At 28.0% G+C, this 27,571-nt stretch overlaps 1 protein-coding gene across 1 annotated transcript in view; it reads left to right on the top strand.

Annotated features, from left to right (window-relative positions):
• The first annotated feature begins 10,867 nt into the window (after positions 1 to 10,867).
• The window catches only part of LOC119669499 (homeobox protein vnd), a 38,576-nt gene continuing 21,872 nt past the window's right edge, over positions 10,868 to 27,571 (top strand). The window contains exon 1 of the mRNA XM_038079403.1: positions 10,868 to 11,011. Within this exon, the coding sequence (XP_037935331.1) occupies positions 10,893 to 11,011 (119 nt within the window). The 5' untranslated portion in view covers positions 10,868 to 10,892. The remainder of the gene's footprint in view (positions 11,012 to 27,571) is intronic.

Raw genomic sequence — 27,571 nt, forward strand, 5'->3', positions numbered from 1 at the left:
GTGCTAGCTTCAAACCAACTTCAATCTCACTTATATCGGGTGGAGAAATGGTTGTCAAAATGGCGAATTAAAATTAACGAAGTAAAATGTAGACACGTCATTTTTACCTTAAATCGGAGTACATCTCCAAAAATTTTACTAAACAACATTCCCATACCACAAGCAGATAATATAACGTACTTAGGTATCCACCTAGACAGACGACTGACTTAGCGCAAACATATTGAAGCTAAAAAAATTCAGATGAAGCTCCAAGCCTCTAAGTTGCATTGGCTTATTAATAGCAGATCTTCCCTGTGCCTAGAGTATAAAGTACTCTTGTATAACAGCATCATAAAACCAGTATGGACTTATGGTATCCAGCTATTTGGCAATGCTAGTGCTTCAAATATTGAAATTATACAAAGAGCTCAGTCAAAAATACTAAGAATTATCACTGGTGCCCCATGGTATATTAGGAATGAAAGTATACACCGAGATCTACAAATTCTCCTAGTTATAGCTGAATTTGACAATATAAGAAAAAAATACAATAAAAGGCTGACAGAGCATGTTAATCCCTTAGCAAGAAATCTCGCACTTCTATCCATTACTTCCCGCCTAAAAAGAGCTGACCGTCCAGCCGTTAATTAATATTCAACAGCTCGAAGTAAAAACCGCACCTTTCTTTTTAGTAATCTGTTAAAGTTTAACCACTTTCTTAAGAAACCACCTAACATTCACTCCAATGAAATTTAATCCATTAATCTAAATGAGGTTCGTGATATAAGGTTTACTTATTTTTTTTTTTTTTATAAAATGTATAGTTAAAATAAAAATTTGTAACATTATGTAATTAGTTATAAGATTTTACAACTTATTGTTAGTCTCATTTTAAGAGAAGATGCAATAAATAAATGTATGTTTTAAAAAAAAAAAAAAAAAAAATTTAGATTTTAAGTAAAATTGTAAGTACTATACGAATTTCTTTAAATCAATAATAAATAAATAAATAATAATAAAAGGTGAATTTGTTATAACTTTTTTAATATTTTTCTGATATTATTTCTTATAACATTTCACTGCTTCGAAAATATTTCTTTGGGGACATAATTTTCTAATTTTTAAGATAATTGTTGCAGTCAGTTATCGGATTGCCTTCAAAAATTAGCTATTTCGTTTTTTTTTTCAATCATGTTGAAAAAGTATCTCCACTGGGATCTCTTAAACTTAGTGAATAGCAAGAAGTGTGAGATGCATAATATCGTTGTGCTAAAAGCAAGAATAGTCTACTCACAATTCTGATCACTTTAGGCTAATAATTTCAAGGAAACTCTGCAATGTCACAACACTCCTTCCTTGCTAACAACACGAAAAACAAAGAAAACTGTTCACATGACATTTTTTTTTAACGACTTTGGTGTGATCTTTTTGGTTTTAGATCACCTTTTATATGTTATTTAATTGGTTCATTGGTTGTTTCTGCATCATATGCATATATCCAAGTTTTATCTTTAGTTATTATGTTAACTGTCCGTGAAAGACTTTTCACGGACATACGAGATTTCATTCGAACGTAAAAAACCTGTTTGTCTGGACTAATCCAAATAAAATGTTAACAGTTTTAGCGTGGTATCGAATTGTCAATCTACGATTTTTGAGCAGCAAATCTTTAATTACGCTAAAGCGTTTTTCATCAGTTGATGTTGCAATTTTCTTCAATGTCTTCTTATCTTCTTATGACACTTGTAAACATTTTTGATTCCATAACCTGCTCACCTTAAGCATTCTAAAGCACATCCAGCATTAATTTCACTACGCAAACAAAATATAATATAACTTCTTTTCTTAATAAAACCAGGCATTGTAAAAATTCTTAAATTAAGTTTTTGTTGTTCAAATTAAATTCTAAAATTTGATATACCGACACCGATGAAGCTAAATGCGGGAGTCAGAATACGTGGATTGCTTTGTGGTGAACATTTAAAAAAAGTTTACAAAATCATTTCAATGAGCGTACAGGAAAGTAGATTGAGATAGCTAACGTTAATAATCGCAATTCTAAATCATCGATTTTTATTCTGCTTACGTGTACCACAAACAATAACGTCTCAAAGATTCTGGTAATGAGAACAGCATAGATCCATCACTGCACTCTAGGGTCAAATGGGTTGTCAGTTAAAAAGGGAGCAGGTAATGAAAGATACCAAAAGCGAATAAAAATGCATAATATTAGCCAGGAAGGTTTTAGATTCCGGTCTTTGAGTTGCACATGGTATTTTAATTATTAATTAATTTAAAAAATAGTAAATATTATATAGTCTTTTTGATATACTTGAAATAAGAATTTGCTATATAACATCTCAAATAAAAAAATATTCATCTCAATAAGACACAAGTCGACCACAACAATTTGGATAGATTACACTTGGAATTGCGTCTAATCACCCGGTGGATGATTTTTCTCTGATTTTGAATCTCATCGAGTGTTAAGTACTATGAGTACCAATATTTTCATACTTAAAAAGTAAGCTCCTTTTGCTCAAATAATATGCAATTTCCTTAGTATATCAGTGAAGGCTAGATGCTCTCAAATACTTTTTTTTTATATATGTTCGATGTTTATATTCGACACCAATTATATGGTTCTAATATCTTCATATTTAATCCGTTAAGTGGACCCTTAAAGTTTTGAACCCAACTTATTTTGTATATTTGCGAAAATATATTGCTATAGGTATCCAATTCATATCCTTCTTTATTTGTCATTGTATTAGATCTCTATATTTTGAATATGCTGTTTAGACATCGGTTAAAGACTGAATTGGTAACGTAACAATTAAAGGGACATTAAACACATCGGTAAAGACGACAGAGTGTATTATGTTGAATTAATAGTTTCAACATAAGACAGACTTTTAGCCAACAAGATTTTTAGGCTTATTGTACTACTAACAAATCATTTGATATAAATATTCATACATTCGTTTTTTTTCCTAGCTGGATTATGCTCGAATATATGCTTATGTGCTGCCGTCTGTACAGGATATTCTTTTGTAATTAATTTTTTAATACATCTGCACTTACGCAGATGTTAATTAATATGTCATCAAACTTATTAAGTTATAATTGGAAGATAAACATGCAAAAAGCTTATAAAATATAATATAATATAATATACATCAAAAGAAAGTGTTCAGTATTGACCGCTATGGCATGAGGATATAATACTTATTTTTGTCTAACTATTACTGTTAACTAAAAAAAGTTCTATTGAAACCACTTAGCGTACTATCGGTGCCTGCTAAAAAATGTATTATATCAGAATATATTTTATGTATTATATATAAAATAGAGAATATCAGAATATTTCTGTCAATTTCGCTATATGTGGGTGACCACTAACTAGATGGTTTTTGATTTTAACAAACTATGCTACATGTTACAAATATATTGTCGGCGAAATCAGTAAGTTTTAACTGGTGTTCAATAAGTATGTCTAAAATAAATTTATTCACTTTAACACTAATATCTCCAGAGTAGAAGCTATGGTGCATCCCCCTATATCGTGTGTTTTACCGCCGGTGGAGTATTATTTGTGAAAGTATTTAAAACCATTGGTTTATGTGGACAAGTTAATAATAATATCAGCTTTGGTTTATAATCGTTAGGAATAGCCCTATACATTTGAAAATCAGTTGGATATTTTGAGTTCATTACACTATCTGAGATTTCGTCATACTAACTGATAGACACAATTTTTCGTCATTAATTAAACTAATAAATGAATTAGTAAAATATTTATAATTTTATTTGCTATGAATATTTTTATATAAAAATATATGTGCTAAAATTTTATTTGAGATCTTTTAATTTGAATTCTGCAGCTTTTAAAAAACACTATATACATATATGATATACATTTTATATAGACTTGTATTTTTAATTGTCTTTGTAAACGTTTTTGTATTTAATGTGGTTATCTTTAAGTTTTTGTTTTTTAGGGATTTATTTTTAATCTAGCATAGTTCCCTTTACTGGTGGACTCATGAAAAATTACAAATCACGCTCAAACTTAAAATTTAAATATTATTTAAATATTTTCAACAAATTATCAGAAAAATAAAATTACACAATCCTAAATCCTGAAGGAATTCAAAAATGTATATCATTGATGAAAATTTAAATAAATTATTATTTCTAATGTCCCAGTAGATATTAAAATGGTTTCCAATGAATCAGTATTTTGTAGAATTGTTATTAAGTAAAGCAAGATCTTTGTAAAAATTTTATATATGCTTTCGTAATAAATGTATTATAAACATAAATCTCTTCTTTAGTTTTAGAAAGTATTATTTCTTTCTGAAGTTTAATAAAAGTTGCTTTGTTGGAAATCATCAATGGTCAAGATTCTTTTATAAATACATAAAATACAGATTCCTATAGTATTATCCTTTACTTTTTTATATTTTAGTTTTTGCAATTTAAATTTGAAATCTATATCAACATATAACTTAATATATTTTATTTAATAATAATTTTAATCTACTCACTCACTCATTTATTAAATTGAATTTAAACGACGTGAAGTCAATTGATAAAAATGTCGTAAATTCGTTTCACATTTGAAATTGGGCCGTCAACCACATTGTGTTAACAACATAAAATTACAGTCCGTCCCACATTTAATTACTTTAGTATTTATTATATATGAAACCTCACAATCACACTTAACAATTAACGGTTTCATTTGTTAATGATTACTGATAAAATAAAGGGAGGCATTTTTATTCTTATGTAGAGAGGGAGACTCAATATCAGTAATAACGGAGGTAAAATGACTGCAAATAGTAAAAAACTCATAGCTATTAAATGTTACTGTTTCTCCTATTTCGCAAATATACGCCCATAAAATTGAAGAGATACTCAGAAAACCCCATTTAATAAAATTGAGAAATTGATAACAGTTTTTAGGTGAAATATTCGTAATACTTCATTTTCTGGTATTAGTGTCCAAGTAAACTGTTTGGCTGATATCAATTATTATGTCTTACTACAGCGTCTCCGAAACTTTTGTACCATATAAGGCAGAGCTAAAATATAGTAAATATATTCCTTGTTACATTATTTTATTAAATATTAAATTAATGAGATGTTAAAAATAAATAATTGTCATAATTATAAAAAGTTGTGTTATACATAACTAAATACTTTACAGAAGTATAAAAAAGTTATATATGGCAGAATAGAAGTAGTACTATCAATTTATGAGTAATCAACTGTTAATAAGGACATTTATATAAAAAGACTTACTCATATATATTCTTATAGAAAAATCGTTTTATATTACATATATAACTATTATATTCCATATTGCGGAAATCAAAGCAGAGTATTAATAAATTCGTAAGTTTTTTATACAAACTACTTTTTCATTTAGTTGGCTAAAAGAAAGATACAATTGTTACTGTTATTTATTCCATGATCATCTAAATGTATTTAATAGGCAATTTTAATATTTTGCAGAAGTATCCAGAAATTTATGCCGACTACATAAATTTTAATTGGAATTTAATTTACAGCAGTGCAATAGGCAAAATGGCATGTGTGAGTGTGGACAGTCTTGAAGGCAGATTCCAGGTTTGATGGCCTTTCCAGATTTGAGGTAGTAGTAAATAATAGAACAATAGTAAAAAGAAATTCTTTACTCGTTATGTTGTTTGATTATATTATGCTCGCCAATTTTTATAAAGGAAAATGTATAATGAGTCCCCTCATCACTCTTGGTTACGTCCATAAACTTCATATGTGAAATACAAATATATTCAATCATAACTTTACTTCATTTTTATTGAAGTGGGTTGATGATAAAAAATAATATTAAAGGTAACTTCGACAATAAAACCCGTTGATAAGTATTAGATTTGCATTAAAACATTGATCCTAAAAACAAAAAAATATATTTTCGGAAAGTATTTGCTACACGTTCTGAAGCAACATTTTTAGCACACCATGCTGTTTTTTTATATATTAAATAAAAAATATATTATATCTTTCTCAACATAAATTTTATATATTGATTGTAAAGTTCGACAAAGCAGCAGCTAATCCTTTAGCTTCTTTGCTAAAGCTGCCAATGAATGTTAGAATTCTACCCGTAACATTTCCAAGTGATATAACTATTCTAACGAAAGAGATCTGGCAGAGACACTTTTAAAACTAAAGTCGGTTTCGACCAAATTTCTATTTGATTAAAACACTTTCCCACAGAAACAATTGAAACTAAATTCCCTGACCTCAAGTTTACTTTGAGGGAAAACACAAATTAGGCAATATGACCGTACCACGCACAAAACGGAAATTTTTAAGAACTTAATTTCGTATCATGTTTCGTTTGTAGAAACCCTGTTCTTAAAAAATAAGTACCTTACATACAGAAGTACACCTAAGTCAGTGTGGATCTAACATATTAAACTATGAACACAGCTTCAAACAAGTAAAACTTAGTTTGTGGGCATATATCTTTATAAAAAAAATGAATATATAGTAAAGCATACATACAGTTTAAGTTACATTGTAGGCATTAGTTATTTATCTCTGGACCTTAGTATTTTCGATTTACCAACATTATTAATAATCATGCAAATATCAATTCGATATTGTACACTTACATCCGAGTACGTTGCGTAGTTGGCTCATCACTTATCTCACAATTTGCTATGGTTCTTTGGCGAAGAACACAATACACATAGAATATCCTTTTAGAGTTTGCTGAATCTACTAAATCGAGTGATTGCTTGCATTAAATATTTAGAAGAAATACTCGAAAGTACTATTGCTTGTATGACTAGATAACAGTCGATCTATAAATATATTTTAATTCTGGTAATAGTAACTTCGATGACAGAATTCTATTCGACGTTCAAATTTTATATAAATTGAGAAAAGATGCAAATGGGCTTAAATAAAATGTATTTATTCACCAAAACTATATACCCAAAACAAAAAAATGGTGGCATGATCTAGATGTGGTTACGTACTCGTAATTTGTATTTTCATTCGGACTTGGGCTTAAATGAATTAATTTAATTAGAAAAACTGGGTTTGAATTTTGGTTTGGTGACTTAAACATATACCAAAAAAACAATAGCTGAACTTAGATTTAATTCGTGTGACATTCTTATTTTTATTTCTTTGGCGAATATTGAACTTTTATAAGTTTAGAATTTACATTTTTATAAGATTCTATTCTTAAATTTCCATGTAAATTTTTATTATTTAATTTATAATTGATGACGTGACATTGGATATATTGTTTATTTGCAACAATAGTCTATCTGAAAAGTTTTGTTACATATTTTAAAGAAAAATCGACCCACTCCAATACACATTTTTTTATATATTAATGAAATTGTTCTTTTTCATACATGTTAGATTTAAGAATGTTGAATTTGAAGTGGTGGTTTTGTGGACCAAAGCCCACTTGAACTTAATAAATGGTCTGTTATAATAACATGGATCAGAAAAGTCTATAAATTTGGTCGAGTCCCTAATTCTGCAGGATGGCAGCTCTGTCACATCAGTAAGAAAGGCACAAGTCCCTTATTTAAGTGAAAGTAGACTAAACAAGTCTATCATTTTTGACAAATCTCTAATTTTGCAGGATGATAGCTCTGTTAGTTCACCAAGAAAAGGCGACATAATACCAACAATAATCATTAGGGGGTAGTTACATAAATTTGTTCAGTAAGTCGCTGAACCTCTTTTTAGCGCCTTGATTGGATATATTTCGGATTACAGGAAAGGATTTCATTGGACGACATTGCTTTCTCGCGAATGTTGGGCAGTGCAAAAGTATATTAGTACTAAGTTCTTTTTACAATTTATTTTTGTAATACTGTTATATATATTATATATATAAATAAAATTTAATATATTCACATACATTATGTTAAACCTTTTCCGAGTTAGTGCATCTAGGCACTTTTACTCTATTATAGCTGGAGAAGATCTGTAGAGTCTCGCCCATCTCACTGACTAATTTGAGTATTCCTGATAATCTTCGTGATTATTTAACGATTGACCTAAGATCTGCGTACTGCCCCGTACGGTTAGTGATTACTCTGAGATTAGATAGTGCTAAGTAGGGCAGCCTGTCGGTTTTCGCATAAGTATAGCTTCAGAGCTCTGTTTCTTATGTATTTTTTGACCGGATCCATTCTAAGGTCTCTTAGCATGTCATTCGTGCAGATGTACCATGGCACTTTGAAGAGCTTTCGGAGAGCCTGACCTTGAGCAACTTGTAGCTTTTGGATTGTAAAATCGGCAGCTTTGCTATACGCGACACACCCATAAAGTAGTGCTGGTCTAATTATCTGGCCGTAGATCAGCTTTCTGTTCTTCACGCTAAGGTTGTTGTGTTTGAAAAGTGGTTGTAAGCAGTGCAGTGTTTTTGCGCAACTACTTCTTTTAACTTGTATGTGCTTGTGCCAAGTGAACTGCTTATTAAATGTGATGCCTAAGTATTTAATGCTGTCCTCCCACTTAAACGCAATGTCACGGACTCTCACTCTCGCTGGATGTTGCCTGTGTTTACGAGTAATAAATAGGGTTTTAGTTTTCTCATTGTTAATTCTTATTTTCCACTTCTGAAAGAACTCCAGAATGAGATTAACATGCTCCTACAGCGTGTTGGTCACATTTCTGGCAAGTTTAGCGGACTATAACAAGCAAGTGTCATCCGCGTATAAGGATAGCACCGAGGGACTTAGCATTGGGATGTCAGACGTGAAGATGTTGTACAACATGGGGAAAAGTAGAGATCCTTGTGGAACACCGGCTTCTATTCTGCACACTGACGATATGGTACTGTTGATTCTTACAAAGAACAACCTCTCACGCAGGAGGCTGCCGAGGATTTTGATTAGCTCTACTGGGATACTAAAACGAGACATTTTAACTATCAGGCCGTCGTGCCAGACCTTGTCAAATACCTTGGCGATGTCAAATGTAATCATACTCGTTGATATCATGTTCCACATTATTAAAATGTAAAATAAGTTATATTTACTATTATGCTATTATGCCTTGTACTAACATATAAGTCGACGGACGGCATTGTGTCACAGTTGCTATTTAGATTTTATTTATTTATATATTAATTTTCACTAAACATATTGTAAAAATGAAATTTTAAAATGAAAATAAATATACATACATACATATATTATATTAACTATATTTATAATAATTGACATAAAATTATTTCTTTCACACGAATCTTTGTTACAAATAATGTCATCTAATGGAGGGCTTATTATATATCCAAATAATGCAATCAAAACCAAATATTTAATACTTTGCTGTTATTTTCATATTAATCTATGTACTTCCTAGTTTGTTAACAGATCTATAAGCACCTTTATGATCTTTACCTAAATGTCATAAATCAATCATAAATGCATAGTTAAAATGTTTCAAGTATTTTATTAGCTTAAACATATTGTATCAGAAAATAAAATCGAGTTTCCTTTTCACTACGACACTACGAAAGCTTTTCATAGATACGAGTACGAAGTGCATATACTTTCATTTATAAAAATATCAGTTGCGATACATTGTGTTTATTATGATAATGTATTTGTAAACATTGTGATTGTGATAATCATATAACCAACTCGCTACCGATTAATAATGCCAAACAATATTTTGGTGTATATTTAAATAAAAATCAAAATGCACCCAAACAGGGACGACAGTAGGTGTTAAAAATAATATTGAAAAATCAGTAGAAATACAAAAATATTAATAATAAAAAAACAAAGAGTAAATAATAACTAAAAAAGCACATTATTATATATATATATATATATATAGATATGTATATATATATATATATATATATAAATATATATATATATATATATATATGTATACAAGTTAAGTACACAAAAAATAACTGATATCTTTGTGCCATACTTGGTATCTCTGAAAAAATCAACACACAATCGGTTTGTGTACATATGAGAACTGATATTTGTACAGAACAATATTGATAGAGACTCGTATAGATACGATACGAACCACACTATATTATGGATCCCAGTTGGGACGTGTGTACATTAGTACGAGTCTGTCCCCATTTGCGTATGTGTATTGATTTGTATATTATCGATAATATTTTCTTTGCATTTAGTTGAATTGAGTTAATACCTTTTTGACTTTAATAAGTTATTGTAGAGCATTTAAAGTGAATCCGATTGAGCCACTTCACGCGTTCAACCTTTTCGATTGTAGGATCAAAATTTAGTGTACGAATTTTTGTAACGCAACGCAGTACTAAAACGCGGACTTTTAGTTCAAAATAGTTTTAAAATTGCAATAAATTCTTTAAAAAACTGACAGACGCGTTATTTTTTAATTATAATAAATTACACATATAGTACTTATAACATTTTTCTGATTAGCACAATTCAATAAATTAATTGAATTAATTTAAAAGCAGTCAGTACACAATTTTAACAAACGATAGTGGCATAAACTAAAAATTAATAAAATCAATAATTTAATTAATTAGTAAATAAAAATTGTTTTGCAAATCGCCGTCGGTAATTAGACAAATAAAGAATTTTCCGTTTCACGGTCGACCAATTAAAAGTTTTTAATCAAATCATTAAAAAGTGATCAAATTCCAGTCAAAGTATTAAAAATCGATTAAAGCATATTTTGCCAATACTAAAAGTTAATTTAAGTGATTTTTGCATAATTTACTTATATACTAACAATAAATATATTAAATTGTAATTTAACAAATAATTATTATTGAATAATATTGATCGTAATATAAATATTTGAAAAATATTTAAAAAAATTACTCTGTGTTGATTGAGATATCAAATTTATAGTCTGAAATTATGACAAATTATAATCCAAATTGTGGTTATTATGAGGATTACAGTAATTACTACACAAACAACATTTACCAACAGGATTATTGCATGCAACAGGATTACGAATATAACAAACATTATGAGTAAGTAAATTATTTATTTATTCAATTGAAAATTTTATATAGTTTATTTCTTTATACTTTGAAATTATTTATTCAATATTTATATCTTAGAAACTAACACGACAGCATTAAAATTAAATTGGGTTTAAACAATACTGAATTGCAACAACAACAATTTTTATATATTTTAAATTAATTGAATTTTTGGTTGACACTACAGCTATTTCGAGTATTGCCAAAAACTCATCATCAGTGGTCTTGGAATTATTTCTTCTATTTAATTATTTGTAAATATTTTTTATCATAAACAGCTAAAAGTTCAATTTAAAAAATAAAAAAAAATTTTTGTTGTTGCAATTTAGTACTGTTTGAAACATCTCTATTATATACAATAGTTTCTATTGAATAAAATAGCAACTGCAGTCATATCTAATATATAAATATTTAATCCAAATAACAGGAAAAAATTAAGACATAATATAGAGACAAAATGATAAATATAAATTATGAAGCATAGAAATGATTTTTCAGTTAGTAAAGTTATCTTCTTTCTTAGCATAACAGTTGTGATGAACTACCTATCTTCATCACACCCCACTGCCAGTGGTGAATACTGATCAATCATCTTTCTCTGAAAGTTACTCTAACTAATGCATGTTTCGCTACTCTATAGATATATATTATTACAAAATGAATGAGTTAAATTTATGGTTTATTGAAGAATAAATAAAAATGGGTAAAATCTAGAGTTTATATATCAAGAAATAATACTACACGTTTCTGGAATGCTATCGAGTATTTAAATTCTTTCAATCATAACATTAACTTGTATTTATTTATTAAATATAATATTCTAACTTAAAGTTGAAATTCATATAAATTTAAATATATTATTACATATTAAACATATTTAAATTTTATTTTAAATAAATATTTAAGAGTTAAGGTACACCTACTTAGATGTACACAATTTTTGTAATAGCATTATTCATTTTATTTTATATAATATTTTTATCAAATGTTGATTTAAAAAAAATATAAACTCTGGCATGACATCAGTCTAATGTCGGTAATTGAATTATATTGAAAAATTTTGTAAATTAAATGAAGACATAAATAAAATGAATGAAATAAATTAAAAATTAAATCGATCTATTAAAAATTTTTTATATGTTGACTTAAATTTCCATTTTAAATCTATTAATAAAATTATTAATTTTTTTTTTAAAAAAAATTTTATTTTTTTTTTAATAACAATAATTTTAATAACTGTATAAGTATTTTCTAAATCTCCATTAACACTCAATTTTCATTAAGATTATATTGAATTATTAAATTTCGAATTTGTTTCTCAACCTGGTCATGTTAATAATGGTTTTTTACATATTTTATTTTCGACTATATGTCACAAATAATAGATATTAAAAAATATTAATAAAATATAATACATATATTATCAATTCGTCATGTTATTGCATTGCAATATAGACAACAGAACTAATCACATTACAAATTGATATATATTATAATTTATTTATATTTATTAATATCTATTAATTGTGACCTGTAGCCGAAAATAAAATATGTAAAAAATAAAAATATTATTTTAAATAAAATCGTATTAAAATTGATTTGAGCATATAGTACAAAACTTCAAGGAATGTCTGCGCTCTAGTATTGGAATCCACACCCTTGCTACGCAACAGTCTTGTAATAGCTTTCATATTATATACATATATTATATATAGTAAAAAGATTCTTGTAAGACAAACCACTTTAAATAAATCCCATACATTATGTATATAATTAATCATTTTTGTGTAAAATTTCAAAAACAAAATATTTCTGAGAAGTATTAATAAACAAAAGTTTTGAATACTATTTTTAGAATTCAAAATATATAAATTTTAAAATTAATTTTAGTAAATATAAATAATTAAATAATAATTTTAGTGTTTATACAGTGTCACCTAACAATACTCCCTTATCGTATTTAAAATCTATGAGAAATAAATGAGCGATTAAACAAATTTAATAAATCAAGTGCTAGTTGATGTCACGTGAATATGACTCAAAATAATCATATCAACAACCGAATGAGTTGTACATTATATTTAGCAATTGGTCGCTATATATAATTTAATTTATAATATATTTTAAATGCAAAATTATTAATATTAAGTAAATAATTTGTAATTAACTTGTCAACTGTAAGTCAGGTGAATATCTAATGAAGTCTGCTAAAACCGAAAAGAAACGTGACCGTACTCCCCCATCAGCGCGTGATTTCAGTTAAATTATATTAAATCTAATTAATTATGTAGAGACATGTTTGTAAATATTTGAATATATAATTAATTCTTTATAATATTTTTAATTTTTAATAAAATTAATTTAAACAAAAATGTCATAGGATATCTCTATTTATTATACTTTACTAACTAGTAATACGAGTCTTCTTTAGGGAATGCCCAATAATGTGATAGTTTCCTCCACGTATGTTTAAAAATAAGTTATTCAGAATATATTCAAATTTTATTGCAATGTAATGTTAAAAATTTGTAAAATTTGCGAAATAATCGAAATCCGAGACCATTATTTAATATAAAAGTTAAGTGTGACATATTTTTTTATCGTCTTAATAACCATACTAAGTATACTTTTGTTTGCGATATTCTATGCAAATAGTAATAAATAGAAAAATGGGGTTGATCTATACTTCAGTGCTTCCAATGGACAGATTCACTTATGAGGTGACTGATTCTAATGTGAGGAAAAAGCGACTTTTGTTACAAATCGTTACTAAAAAAATTTGCCTGGAGCTTCATATCTTGGACAGTTGATTAAAACGTATCTTTGCTTTAAAAGTGCTTAGTCAGTTAGTCAGCTCCGTTTTTGTCCGTAATAATGCTATAAGTAGTACATTGAACGCATTCTACGTGACCATTAGGAACCGGTATAGATGTTGGAGAAGAGATCTTTTTGCTATACCCACTTTGCACATAAGATACAGATTTTTACATCTTACAATGCTGTTAAGGTTCATCTTACATTCTCTGATCATCTTTGAAGAACTTATGGGGTTAACAAGAGCTTTACGTGCAACTCAACTATCACTGCAAATACCCATGCATTAATCAGTATTTTCTATATTTGATATACGAGACATACGACCTTAAATTCATCTTAAATTGAAATTTTATCTTAAAATAAATAAATTTTAATTATTATTTCGTATATTTTTTTATTAAGATTATACAGCATATTCAAATCTGTCATATTAACCTAACAACTTAATATTATTAAAATATCAGTTCATTATTTTAGTACTATATATCTCAGACTTGTGAATATATCTTTGGAAGATAATAATATTGTTATTGAATTTCTAATTAAAATTCAAATGCAATTTCATATATATATTACAAATGTTTTAAAATGTTTGCAGTATTATAAAAAATTAAAATTGCATTAATGTAAATGTTAAACTGACCTGATTTATTTTATAGATCTCACAAATTAAAAATATTGTTGCGAATAGGACCATCGCCTCTAAAGATCTAAGAATAAATCAATCAACTTATTACAAAGCTTAATTGCATTCTTTATTTAATATAGACAGGTAGATGTTTTTTTGAAATAATATCATTTCAGTGTTAATCCCAACAGAGATATTCGGGGTTACCTAAGGGAACATCTTCTTAGGGCTAAAAGGAGTTGAAAACTCATTTCATTTTTTAAGAAACTGAAATATAATTTGTTAAATGGATTAGAGCCAGAAAGAAAAGAAGAAAAATATAAAGCCGTCGTCACACGGGCATCAAAATACAAAGTGAAATTTATCTATAACATATGTAATGTTATGAAAACTTTATTGAGTAAGGCAATTTTTTTTTTTGTAAGCTTGAGTTGTTGATATGTTAGAATTATTACGGGGTTATTGACTGGTCACTGTAGATTAAATAATCTTCTAACGAAGTTAGGAGTTTAATCCAACACAGAATGTAGATATTGTAGAGAAGAGAGAGAAACTGCATACCATGTGCTTGAGGAGTGCTCGACACTGATGCACAAGAGAAAGAAACATAAGGATTCAAGACTAGAAAAGATAAGCTCAATACTGTCTTTCATTAAAGAAATCGGACTTGGAGAAACAAACTAATCCGACTAAGGGGCACAATAGATCTTTGAGGTCGCAGTGCACTATCCCTTTTTACAATAATATATATTATAATGATCTGTTACTAAAACACCAAATGAATATGACTAAACACTAAACTATAGCTTTTAACACTTCTTCCACACATGTCTGATTATATTTTAATATATGATATGGAATTAATTATTTCAAGTTTATGTACTTCCTATAAACACAAGTTGACATAACCTCAACTTGTTCGATTTAACATACCCGCACGCACTTCCTTTCATTTTCCAAACCAAGTGCGAAGTACAAAGGAGAGAAAAAATCTGCAACAAATAAACGCTAGAATAAAGGAATGCGGAATTAAATTTCATTAGGACAAACAGCATTAGCTGAGATTATCCGTAGGTATATACAATGATTATTACCAAACCCAATTACCAATTTATCGTCATAAAACCGTAAAGGCACATATATGAGTAGCATATTCGGTTTCATATATTTTCCTTCTTTGCAATTGATTACCCATGAGCTGGTGCTGTTTGTATGCATTCTTGTCAATACATCAAATCGTAAAAACCCAAACATCAAGCAAACAATTGTAGCAATTGCATTTGCAGATACTCCGTCAAATATACAAACAAATGCATACGCATATGTCAGATACTCGTATACTCGGCATATATGTTTGTATCTAAAGGAATATGTGCAATTCTTATCGTCAACTTTGATGAATTTTGGTTAGCTGTTTGCCAAAAAGGTGACAGAGTAGAAATAATTTCTTTTGTATCAAATTTTACTTTTTTTTTGTATTTGAGTATTTATATTTTTAAATTTGTGTTTTGTATATGGATTTGTTGGGTGATGACTGTAACATTGGATTTAACAGTGGATCAATAAAAATTACAAAAACCAATTTTAAATACATTCACACAATTTCATTAATGAAATAAAATTAAATCTTTTACATATTTTGGGTACTTTGTCTTCGACGCCCTTGCTCCGTGCTTGCCTAATGCCTCTGAGAATAAAAGATACAAGCAACTTAAGTTGTTTTTACAGCAGTTTTCTTACGTTTTATTATTCAATTATATTCATTTTCCTTTAGTTACTAATATCATTTGCTATTCATTTTGAGATTTTTCAATATTTTGTAATTTTCTTCTTTTTTATTTATAAGAAGTTACTTAAAAGTTATTATAAAATGTTTAGGAATGTTACTTTAAAATGATTTTCCTGGAAATTATTTTGACAGGTTCTTTTATTTGTTGAGAATGCTTGGTAATTACTTTTAAATATTGTGGGAGTTTATCACTGCGAAAATTTGAATAGATTTGGCGTATAATGCAAAACATTGGTTCTGGTTTATACACATAACTACAGTCCTTTTCTGTAATACGAAATATTAATATCGACATATAATATTCAATAAGAGATATTACTTTTATGCAATGAGGTACCTTAATAAATGTTTGTATCTGTACTTATACAACTACTTCAACTTAACAATCTATTGCAACTAACTTTACGACTAAGATTGTGTCTACTTAAGAAATTGTACGTAAGCTACGTATGTAGCTTATATGTATCTTATATACAAACATCTTTGAAGTTTTCGATTGATCTTATGTTCCACACAGCTGATTTTGAACTATGGCAATAGTTGTTACAAAATCGCTGCCTTTTTGCTGCCACTAATAAAAATATTTTACTTACATATATATAAGTCAATGTGGGAGGAACGCATATATTGCTCAAATCAAAGAAGCATAGTCTAACATTGGAGTAAATTATACTTGCGAAAGATAATTTTAATTTCGATATAGGTACAGTACAAAATTGGTGAACGAGATTGATATCTTACTCATTTTAGCTGCTATTGACCTCAATTTATCTTGATTATATTAAAATTAGAATGTTGAATTTTATAAATTTTAGGGGTCTGTACAGAGCTGTATTATAAGGCCTAAACTTTCATTTTATTTTTTAAACTTTACAAGAATTTTCTATAGAAATTTTTATATATACATATGATTTGAATTCTAGTACAAATATTAGTGGTATTTATCTTTCATTGTGAAACCAAATCGACTTCCTTAGCTAATTGATGAGATTCGATACTTCTTTCTTTTCATCACTCATTTAACTATCACTCATTGATATCAAGTTTCATATTAACAGTGCACATAGCTAACAACAACACCTAATTCTAATAAATGTATTTTGCCTTACCACTTTGCACAATTATAGCGTCCGGTTACCGAGCTCCTTACTCGAATAGTGAATAGCACTAGTGTTGTACAGCAGGGCTGTTCAAAGCACGGCCCACAGACATCATGCGGCCCGTGGCTAATATGTGTGCAATTTGTGACAAGTTTCTAATCTACCAAAATTAGGCAAATTTATTTTGATATATTTTAGAAACATTACATTATTTTACTTTTATGGTATCTCAAATAAATGAATTAAAATATTTTAAATAATTAATTACACTAGAAGTTAATTTACTTAATTGACGAGACTTTAGTACATATTTCTAAAATAAAATAAAATATTTTTCGATATTTTCCAATATTATTAATAATGTTGATATTGATAGAATTGTAAAAGATAAATTAATTTTTCTTCAACAAAATTATGAACGTATGTATTTATTTCTGCGACCCTCCATTCTATTCAGTGTTTGAATTTGAATTCACCCGCGGTATCTAGTCTTAACAGCCCTGTTGTAGAGCGTAAACGTAGGTAAAAATGCAGGTGGAAAAATATTTCCAAAACAAAAACAATAAATTTGCAACATTAATGTTGTCGTCTTATGTTTTATAGTGGCTCATTTATATGTAAAAATTTATTTGATCACACAATATGAAATAATAAATTATCTGTTGCAAGTGAAATCAATTTATTATTATAATTGTTGATTTATTATGCTAATTGTTGAAATCCAATATCCAATATTGTTTCCACCAAGTCCACTAAAAGATATAAATTATTAAGCAACAGAAAATTTTTTTCAACTAATAAAACTAGGTTACAATATTTTTTTTAATTATTTAATAGCCATATAAAGAGTTATAATGTATTTAAAATTATATTTTTACTAATATTTCATACAGTTATGTTTAGTTATAAATAAAATATTCTAAAGAAAGTTTAATCAAAACGTTCACTTTCCCTGCCAGAGTATACGTATTTTAGTGTGACCTCATATTCATTATTTTCACAACAACTTTTGTATAACAATTTGTTTCCATAGAATATTTTTTGTTAATTGTTTTTTTTTCTTTTGTAATCAATCCGAATTAATGACATAAAAATTATACTATATCTAAATATAATGTATCCAAATACGACATATACGAACTCCTTAACTGCTAGCAATAAAGAAGCACTGTCGCCCTTAGTAATACAAGTAAAAAGGTAGGAAATACAAAGGATTCAAGAAATAAAAAATCCTTAACTAGAAAGTTTCGTAAATCAAACTTCACAAAAAAAAAAATATCTATAGCAATAGCAAAGAAAAAACCCAAATGCCAAAATGACATGTCAACTTCTGGTACGATTTCTAGACTTCCAACTGCATCGCACTTGTCACAAGAGTGTCCTCAATTATGTTTAAGAGTGTTACCAACTTTTATAATGTGAGTTCTCAGACGATTCGAATGAAATATGAAGTTCGAAAAAATAATTTCTTTCGTGCTTGTCAAGTGATGAACATACGAGCAACTTGAATTAATATTCATATTATTTTCAATTTTTTTTCGTTTGGCTTATTTGCCGGAAAAGTTATAAAAATTGAAGTTTACTCACGTTAACGAAACATAAACTAGCGCCACATTTCATATGCAAACCAAATGGAAATAAAGTTGAACGCACCGAAATACAAATCCTGAGAACTTCAACAAATGTTTCAAAACCCCAAAAAAATGCAATTCATATAAAAAATGTGAAATATTGCATGTTTGACTGCGTTTAATTTGCGCTGAACTTTTTTTATTTTTTTGATTTTCTCGAAACTTCTCAACTTTTTTCAAACAAATTTCACATACCAAAGTTTTTTCTTTGGTTTCCCTTTTTAAACCACACTAAAAAAATGGGGCGAAAAAATGTTACAATATTTTGAGAATGATTGACTGAAGACAATTAAAATAATCTTATTTCTTTTAATATAATGGATTGATTTACAACACCGTTTAAGGTCCACAAACGAATATATTCTATTATTAACTATTCAATAATAAATTTAAACATATTTTTTCAGTTTAAAAATTTCCTAAAATAATACGTTCAGTATATGTTACGAGTATATATAGGGTTAGGCGATTGAAATGTTACCTATTCAAGAGACCATATCTTTTTTGTGTAAAATCATATTTGTTGATTTAAGTTACAAAATTTGTGGAAACAATCAAAATTTCACAATTCAGTCACTTTTGCCTTGACTATGGCCCTTAAACGATTAAACAATTAGTTGCATGCTTCACGAATGTGATCTTCCGGTATTTTGGCCCATTCCTGAGCAATGCCATTCTTCAGCGCATCCATATTGACACATTTTTTAGTCCTCACCTTGTTCTCCAAAATATTCCAGATGAAATAGGCCATCGGACTTGCATCTGGCGAATTCGAAATCCATTGTGTGGATAAAAAGAAATGTGGTTTTGTGTGATGATTTTTCAATCATTCCTGGTTAACACGAGCTTTATGAGACGGTGTCTAGTCTTGTTGGAACATCCATGATCTACAATCGAAATGTTTGCGTGCCCATGGTTCTAAAGAAACTTGCAAAACGTTTTCCCGATAATAAGTCGCATCGACTTTGACACCAGTCTCGATGAAAACGATTGGAGAGCGTCCATCGACAATCATACCATAACTTGAGATGGAAAATTACTGCGGGTGACCATTCATAGTCTCAAATTTTTGGCAATACGTTAAGTTAAGTAAACATGATCATTTTAAGTGTTTATGAATTGCTCTGCTTCATGGGGAAATTTTTCTCATCAGAGAAGAACAAAATGTTTGAAAATTCGCCTTTCTCTCGAGTCTTTTGTGTAAGATCTTGTACCGTTTGGAACTTGTAATAAAGCCTTGAGCTCATTTTGAAATATGCTTTGGATGTTTCGCTGGGATATTTTCAGTTGTTTAATTACCACTATGAGGCATTTTATTTAAATCGACCTTTCACTTTCCGAACCCATTTTAAGTAATGTTGTTTTTTTTTTCGTCTACCAACTTAGCGTTGTAGGAGCTTGTAAAATATATAAACAGCTACCATTTGTATGAATTTTACGTAGTTCGCAATATCGATTTAACAAATATACCTGTGTGCAGTTGGTAACATTTCAATCGCCTCTAACTCTGTAGATGCCCGGATCTAAAATATAGGATTAAATGAATTATTTCAACCGTTTGTGAATAATTACCAATCTCTTTATAGTTTCATTATTCCTTGAACGATTGATGGACCATAAGTCGGTTTTAGATATTGTGTTTAGATAGAATCTTACAGATATGATATCAGTATTAGGGTATAAATTCTTAAGTTAATAGGAACACACCAAAATGGGAGATGAGTCCTTTCTTACATGTTAATTACACCTTATGCGACTTCACAATATTGAAATAAAGTACATATTAAGAAATTTTATATAACAGTAATTTTTTAAATAAAAAATACATACAAAGCCCTATGTGAAAAGATACTAATTTTATTATTACTAATATATGTGACAATAAAATAATAGAGATAATCATTTTTTTTATTTGTTTAAAGGTAAAGAAACATACTCAATTTTTTCTATTAATATTAATACAAATTAGAGAAATGTGGAAAAACTTCTTCAAATATTTCATTTAAAAAGTTATATAATCTTTAATTTTAGGTGTAGCTGAAAATAAGGTGGTAGACTGACAGAAATTTTTTTAACTTTTCTAAAAATACGAAATTATTTATAATACGAATTATTTATAAGTTCAAATGTGCCAATTTAAATCACATGTGACTGTCAATCATTTTTAATAATAAAAAGTTAATAAATGCTTCTTATTTTTTGACTATACTGATTCCAAAATCTTAAAAGTATATATAGAAATACCTATTGATATGTTCGTCAGATATTATCAAATTCGTATTTGATTTAAAATACTTTAACATCTTCTCCATAACTCCTTAATGAATAATTGCTCCTGCAACAATATTTATCCGAAAATCTCTATAGAACATCGGATATATTCTGTGTATTACGAAAATTTCTTTAATGTCGTTTTCCTAATTTTTCAAGATCTTCCCCTTCTTCTTCTGCTTTGAAAAAAATTTAAATATACACTGCTATTAGTTTTTCTGATAACACGTATTAAATTATAAAGACATTTCTGGATTGTTTATAATATTTATCTCCTTCGTAAAATATATCTTACAAAGCTTGAATTATTGTGCATATATTCGCTAATGACTAATTTATCGAATACATGTATTTTTGGTTGATTTCGTTTATAAAAAATCTCTCATATTTTTTTGGAAGTGTGTTGAAGATCTTAAAAAATCGCTGGCGGGGTATATTGGTAAAAAAAATATAAGTACCTAAGTAATAACTGATTTGTTATATATATCAATTAAGACCAAATGCTATTGAAAATTAACATTAGACGCTCTACTGTTAAATGTTGTCATATAATTTACTATTATATGACAAGTTCTATTAAGAACTTCAATCAAAACAAAAATGGTATGGAAAAATGAGTCTCTAACGTGTTAAATATACTACATAATATGAAGGAAATGTGAATTGATTTTTTTATGTTAACCACAGCTACAGAAAGTTATTGAAATGAATATTCGATCTTCTAATATGTCTTCTTGACCACAACAGCGACCCGTCAAAAAGCGCACTATAAGACTAATATATCTAAGGGACATCTTAGTAAAATGTATGTTTTTTTTTCTGCATATCATTTAAATATTCCATACAGAAGGATTTCATTAATTGTCACATAACTCTGTGACGTTCCAGTAAGCAAAAATCTAAAGACTATATTTATAGCTTCTATTAATTAATATATTTAAAATTATATTAAAAAAATTAAAATGTAGGTAAATGAGATACAAGATACAATACTCCTCTTACAATCATTTAATGATTAACTATTTTGATTATAAGTCAGAAGTATCTAATTTATATTTAATTGCTTTCTCAAATTAATATTTTTATAAAAATATTAAATATTTTATTCTTTTATATAACTAAAGCTAAAAGTGAGAGTATTGATTAAATATCAGTAGTTTTATTACCTCTTTAGAATTTATATAATATAATTTTATAAAAGCTATTACCGTTAACTTTACATATTGAGAGTATTGATTAAGTATTAGTAGTTTTTATTACCTCTTTAGAAGTAATACAGTATATTTTAATAAAAGCTATTACCGTCAACTTTACACATTGAATAATAAATCATTCAAGTAAAAATAAAAATCGTTAACTTAAATACATCTATTATAATGCTTTGCTTATTATTAATAATTTTAAGGTACATATTAAATATTTTTTCCACAATATTCCTATAATATTTCAACTTTTATGTAAAATTGTTGGAAGCAGACATATAAATGTTAGAAGTATGTTATTAGATGATTCGTTAGTCACACCAACAAAGAAACCTTTATCAAATTTGTTCACTGTACGAAATCAAAAATTACATAAAACTAAACATATATCATTTGTAAGTAGGTAACGTATTAATATAAAAAACACATATAAATGTACATAAAAAACAACTAGTCTGAAATATATACTGTAAAAATTGCATGGTCATTATCAATATTATCAGCTCTTAAGCGTGAAGTTAAGTATGGCAGATACTCAGAACGGGTGTATCTATGAGTTACTTATGTCGTGTACTATAAATGCATTTGAGTTATAAACACATTTATACACGTACCAAAATACCCACACCACCATTTTCAAGAATTTTCTTTTTTTTCTCACTTTTTTTTTATGATTTGTGTAACAACATCATCCATTTTAATTTTATTCCGGTTTAGACATTATCTCAGTTAAAAAATACATACTCGTAGTCATACTCGTATACGTAACCAATCTCAACGGAAGTGATGTTAAATAATTTGAGGGAAGAGTTTGGACCTTTTATGTTGTAGCAACTGCGAGTAATAAAAATCGTATGACTTTAATTCCATTCCAGAACAATACACTCATCTGCTCCAAGTGCAAATACAAATCAGTAATTGTACATAAATTACAGCATCAATTATTGACTAATTTTTTCACCTTTTATCTCAGCGGTGATTTTTTATAAATTTTCGAATGGAACAGCACATAATATGCGTTCATAAACAGCATATGGTCAATGATGTCTTTTGTATTTCTGCGGATAGTTGTGTTATGTCAATTGGTGAATAAGTCACACAAAAATTGTTACAGCTGTTCCAAGATGTGCTACCAGTGGCGTGAGCTATGATACATCCTTCAATTGAAGAAGATTTCTTGTTATTTTTGTGCTTCAGAAACACATTTTTATGATATTTTCTTTCGGAAGTTGTTTGTCCTTTTGATTATTGTTTATTTATGATATTTTGAAGACAAATTTGCTTTTAATTGTTTCATTGATTAATTAGCAATTTGTACGAATATTTAAAAGAGATAAATTTTCTAAGAAAATTGAAATAGGAAAAAAGCATTAAAGAATGGACAGTTGTTGACTTATGGAACTATTTCCCTACAGTATTGCAATATACTGTCATCAATAGCAAATATTAAAAAAACATAAGTAAATATCGTTTACTGGTTATAGGTAAATTCTTTTTGAATATGAAAAAATGATTTTTACAACTAATAAAAGTTCACAGTCAATATATAGGCAACCTAAAAAATTATAATATGACTAATGTGTCCATCAATTACCTTAAAGAAAAGACGAAAAAAAGGAAAATCTCTCTATGCCAGTAGTATAATTATCGTAGTATAATACTTGTATTGCAGAGTAGGATGAGTCTCGCGAAATCTATTTCATACTTTCCATTTCTCTTATATTATCAAAAAGTTAATCCTTAAATATTAGACTTGGAGGCTCAACAGGAGTCTTCGCTTCAGGCTTACTTTGCATATCATGTTGCTATAGTTCGTTTCTTATATGATCATTTCATACAGTTATCATTTTTTTAAGTTTTTGTCCTTGTGGAACTAGTTCTTCCTGACTATACAGTAAAGTTGGTTTCATGACTGTTTTGTGGATTTGAAGCTCAGTGTTCTGGTCTAATCTAATATCTAATGTTTCAGCAAATGTGTCATTTAATTATCGGTGCACGTGCATTACTTTTGCGTATCGGTTGCATAGAGTGGTATCAATATAATTGTATGTTTTAATTTGCTATGGTTTAACCAATATGTAAAAGATTTGAAGAATATGATAAAAGATTTGATTTGATGCCCAGATTTTACCACGTATATTAACTTTTTTCCTTCAGCCGTAATCGTCATTTAACCTTAAGCATCCAACCTCATGCATCCATATATAAGAACTTAACAATATACATGTTGCAGGTTTCAATATCATATTTTAGTTTCGACTGTTATGTTATTAACTTGTTTTTTTTCTTATAGTGTCCATTATAGTGACGAAAAATAAAGGATTTAATAAGTCCGCTATTTGTCTTCTATTTGAAGCTGAATATTTTTTGATATCTTTTTACCTGTATACTCCTTTTACTTTCTGTTATGTCGTCCAAATTACTATTATCATCTTAATAATTTTTATGGATCTAAAAGATTTTCCTATACTGGCATTATTCTGTTGAATAGTATCCCATAATTGATTGCATTGCATCTCGTAGATGGTCGCTTTCAATTCATCCTTTAGATATACAAATATTTCTTGGATACTAAGATTCATTCTGTATTTGTCGTTGAGGACTAAAACCCGATTGCTCTTCTTTGAGTGTACCTTAACTTGTAGATTCACGTTGGACGCTGAAATATAAAAATAACTGGTTATGGGCAGATAACTCAGTAGTTTTTGCATAACGATGGGTTTCCTATTTTTAGAATAACTCTTTACTCATTACAACTAAGTACAATATTGTTACATCTTGAAACTTTACCGCACTTTATTTTTTTATTACTACTCTAATATCATCTTCTGTTGTAACTTTTTGTAACATTTATGCCATCCCTCAAGGATTTTCATTTCATCTGCTTCGAGTTAGATTTCACAGTCATATACTAAACTTTCCTCTGTTTTATTGTACAGTTTTCCGAAGTTGAGCATTGAAAGTTTGTGTAACCTTGGCTAATTGTGGCATAACATGAGTTCTAAGCCTGACACTTGCAGTCCAACAAATTATATATGGACTATAAATTAATTTCCTAAAATCACTGATGATAAGTACTTGGCAATACTCGAAACAGCGTTGTATGGTCAGCTAAATTTCAATAAATTAATTAAAGTTTGTGGTTGTTGTTGCTTTATAACTGTTTGATCCCTTCTAATTACATGTTTGAACTTTTTTAAGATTAATATATATATTACAAATGTATTACTTCAAAAATGTAATAATACATATAATATTCAAATGAAATATGCATTAAATTTCTAACATTTATAAAAATTATTAATTATAATATAAAAAAAATTGAAAAGATTACCAATAAAAATAAATAAATTGAAAGTTATGTATGAAATGCGGTACTTTAATGTGTCATAAGATATGTAAAAAAATCGCCCACAAATTATTTGACAAAAGAATACAAAAGTCATTTAAAAACTCCGAAAAATGCTTACATTTACATACAAAAACTCAGCAAGAACAAGAATAAAACAAACCAAAAGGTGTACAATCTATCAGATACAAAATTACTACAACAATTTTATTTCATTCAGAAAAAACTATTTGCAGCAAAAAAAAAATTGAAAACAAATTCTGCAGTGGTACTCACTGCATACTCAGGGCAACACTAAATACATAAGGATATACTTTAAAATACGATTGATGTCGTATTTGAAATAAATTACCAACTTATTTTATTTGAAACAAATTACATATTCTACTGTATCTAACAGATACATTTGAAAATGTATGGAAGCGGAAGCAAACGAACAAACACAGCCGCCAGGAGGGAATTAAACAATTGATATTGTATTATGTCCTTCTCTACTCTTCATGCATTTCATCTAATACAATGTGCTGAGTGTGAAAAAAGTATGGTAGCAGGAAGGAAGCGAAGAGGGTAAGAAAAACCCATTTGTCAAGTTTCAATTATTATTGGCCTTTTAGAGGTATTTATTGGCCTCATGTTAAATGGTTGACGTTTGGCACTGATTCTCTTTTTCAATTACAGTCACACCATCTTTTTTATACCTTCCACTACCTTTATTAAATAAATCTACATATGTGTCTGTCTCCCTGTTAGTCTATGGGTCTGTCTGAGCTCTTGTATTCCAACAATTATTTGTTACTTTTTTATTTATCAATGGGATTTTCATTTTCACTCTTTTTTATATTTATTTTTTTTTTTATTAGTTACAAGCCGATCTGAATTACCAATTGTTAAATGAATTGCATTTCAGGAAGTTGCATCCGGTTTTTGGGTTTATGCCCGACTAAAGTAGGAAGCCATTTATCTCGTTTACGTATATTCTTTGAAATTGTTTTATTAATCGTGTTTTTAGTGTTTCATTTATTGATTTTATTGAAATTTTTATACAAATTATAATTAATGATTTTTGAAATACGCAATCTGATTTATAAAGACTTAAGGCACATTTGGTGTTATTCATAAAATAACGAATAAATGTCGCACTTCAATTGACACTCCATTTAGTACTCAAAGCCCTTTTGAAAGAGAATGGAAATTTAGAATATCTGCAGCACATAATATAATTTATGTAAATTACTACCATTTGAAATTTTTATTTTTCATATTACTAAACTTAAAATATATAATTTATTAGAATTAGATTTAAGTACTTAAATTTTGATTGTATGAGTACATTAATCATATACATTAATCATTAAACCTAGGATATAATCCTTGAACCAGTACTAATTTTTCAGATTAGTTATAGTATCTATAGTAATAATTTCATTTAAAAAATATTCATTTATTTCTTACACACTATTTTTAATATGAAGTTTACGATAGTCTATGTTTACCTGGGTAAAACCTGGGTTATAAACCTCAAACTAATAGTTAAGTCATAAGAAGCTGTTATAAAACATTTGATTTCTAAAAGGGTTATATCATAGTGACTTAAAATCAAGACTAAACAAGTAAAGCAAGCTCTTTTAAATATCTGCTTAGTACTAAGAAGTATCGAATATAGTTTGGCTTATTAATTCGGTTAATACGTTTCTTAACATTTATAAATCAAAACTCAGATTATTCACTGATTTCTTAACTGGACCTTATCTTTTTCATTAC

This window comes from Teleopsis dalmanni, chromosome 1 (genome assembly GCF_002237135.1).
Source record: "Teleopsis dalmanni isolate 2A chromosome 1, ASM223713v2, whole genome shotgun sequence".
Lineage (NCBI taxonomy): Eukaryota > Metazoa > Arthropoda > Insecta > Diptera > Diopsidae > Teleopsis > Teleopsis dalmanni.